General features: G+C 38.1%; 1 protein-coding gene across 1 annotated transcript in view; it reads right to left on the bottom strand.

The window, feature by feature from the left end:
- Positions 1-940, bottom strand: part of LOC119592132 (splicing factor 3B subunit 4-like) — a gene marked incomplete in the record, with an annotated part of 4,413 nt that overhangs the window by 2,517 nt on the left and 956 nt on the right. Inside the window, 2 exon segments of the mRNA XM_037940951.1 lie at positions 22-180; positions 471-670. Coding sequence (XP_037796879.1) covers positions 22-180; positions 471-670 — 359 coding nt within the window.

Raw genomic sequence — 940 nt, forward strand, 5'->3', positions numbered from 1 at the left:
TCAATATATACACAACTGTACCTTTGGTGTTTGTAGAATAACGCCAAAGGCTGAGAATGTATCATAAAGCAGTTTCTCATCAACCTCTGGGTCCAGGTTACCAATAAATATGTTTGCTCCAACATCTAAGTTTTTCTGGTGTGCTGAAGCCTTATTCACTCGTATAGGTTTACCAAATAGCTGTAGGTAGAAGAATTAGAGATTATTTACATAAAGTACAGTAATTCTACATATATATTCTACATGAACAAAGGGCAAATAATGATTTATTATATATATTAATATGACTACATTGCCTAAATCATACATTAACCTACAACCTACAATCAATAAATGCCGTTTTCATGAAACGAAAATGCTGCCATTCTTACCATTAACTGAAGCCCATGTAAAGGCCTAATTGCTGGCCTGGGCAGAAAAACTGAGGCAGAAATCTACCTAACCCACCTTCAATTCCCCATTCAACTTACCTTTATCATGTTCATAATCTTTATAGCATAATCGGCATCCTCTTCCCCCATGAATTCGACGAAGCCATACCCCTGGTGCTGCTGTGTGACCCTATCCTTTGGCATGTGGACATTGACGACTGGGCCTGCTTGCACAAACAGCTCCCACAGCAACCCCTCAGACACCTTGTCATCCAAGCCACCCACATAGATGGTGGCATCTGCGAGGAAGTAAAGAAAGCGGAGGAAATAAGACAGGAGTACTATTTTGAAGGAGAATTGGAACTTACCGATCGACTTTTCTCTTGTGAGGATAAAGAGTGGTACCTATCATTCGATCATGAGAGAAGATGAGCTGTCACTTAAGCTTCAATAAATTAAGACTGATAGAATTTGTCAACTGCAAGAAAAAAAAATTACATGTAATAAAATAGACACTGATATTCGGACTTACAGAAATAACAATTATACTAAATGCTGGCAATTAAATA

Source organism: Penaeus monodon, chromosome 29, assembly GCF_015228065.2.
Source record: "Penaeus monodon isolate SGIC_2016 chromosome 29, NSTDA_Pmon_1, whole genome shotgun sequence".
Taxonomy (NCBI): Eukaryota; Metazoa; Arthropoda; class Malacostraca; order Decapoda; family Penaeidae; genus Penaeus; species Penaeus monodon.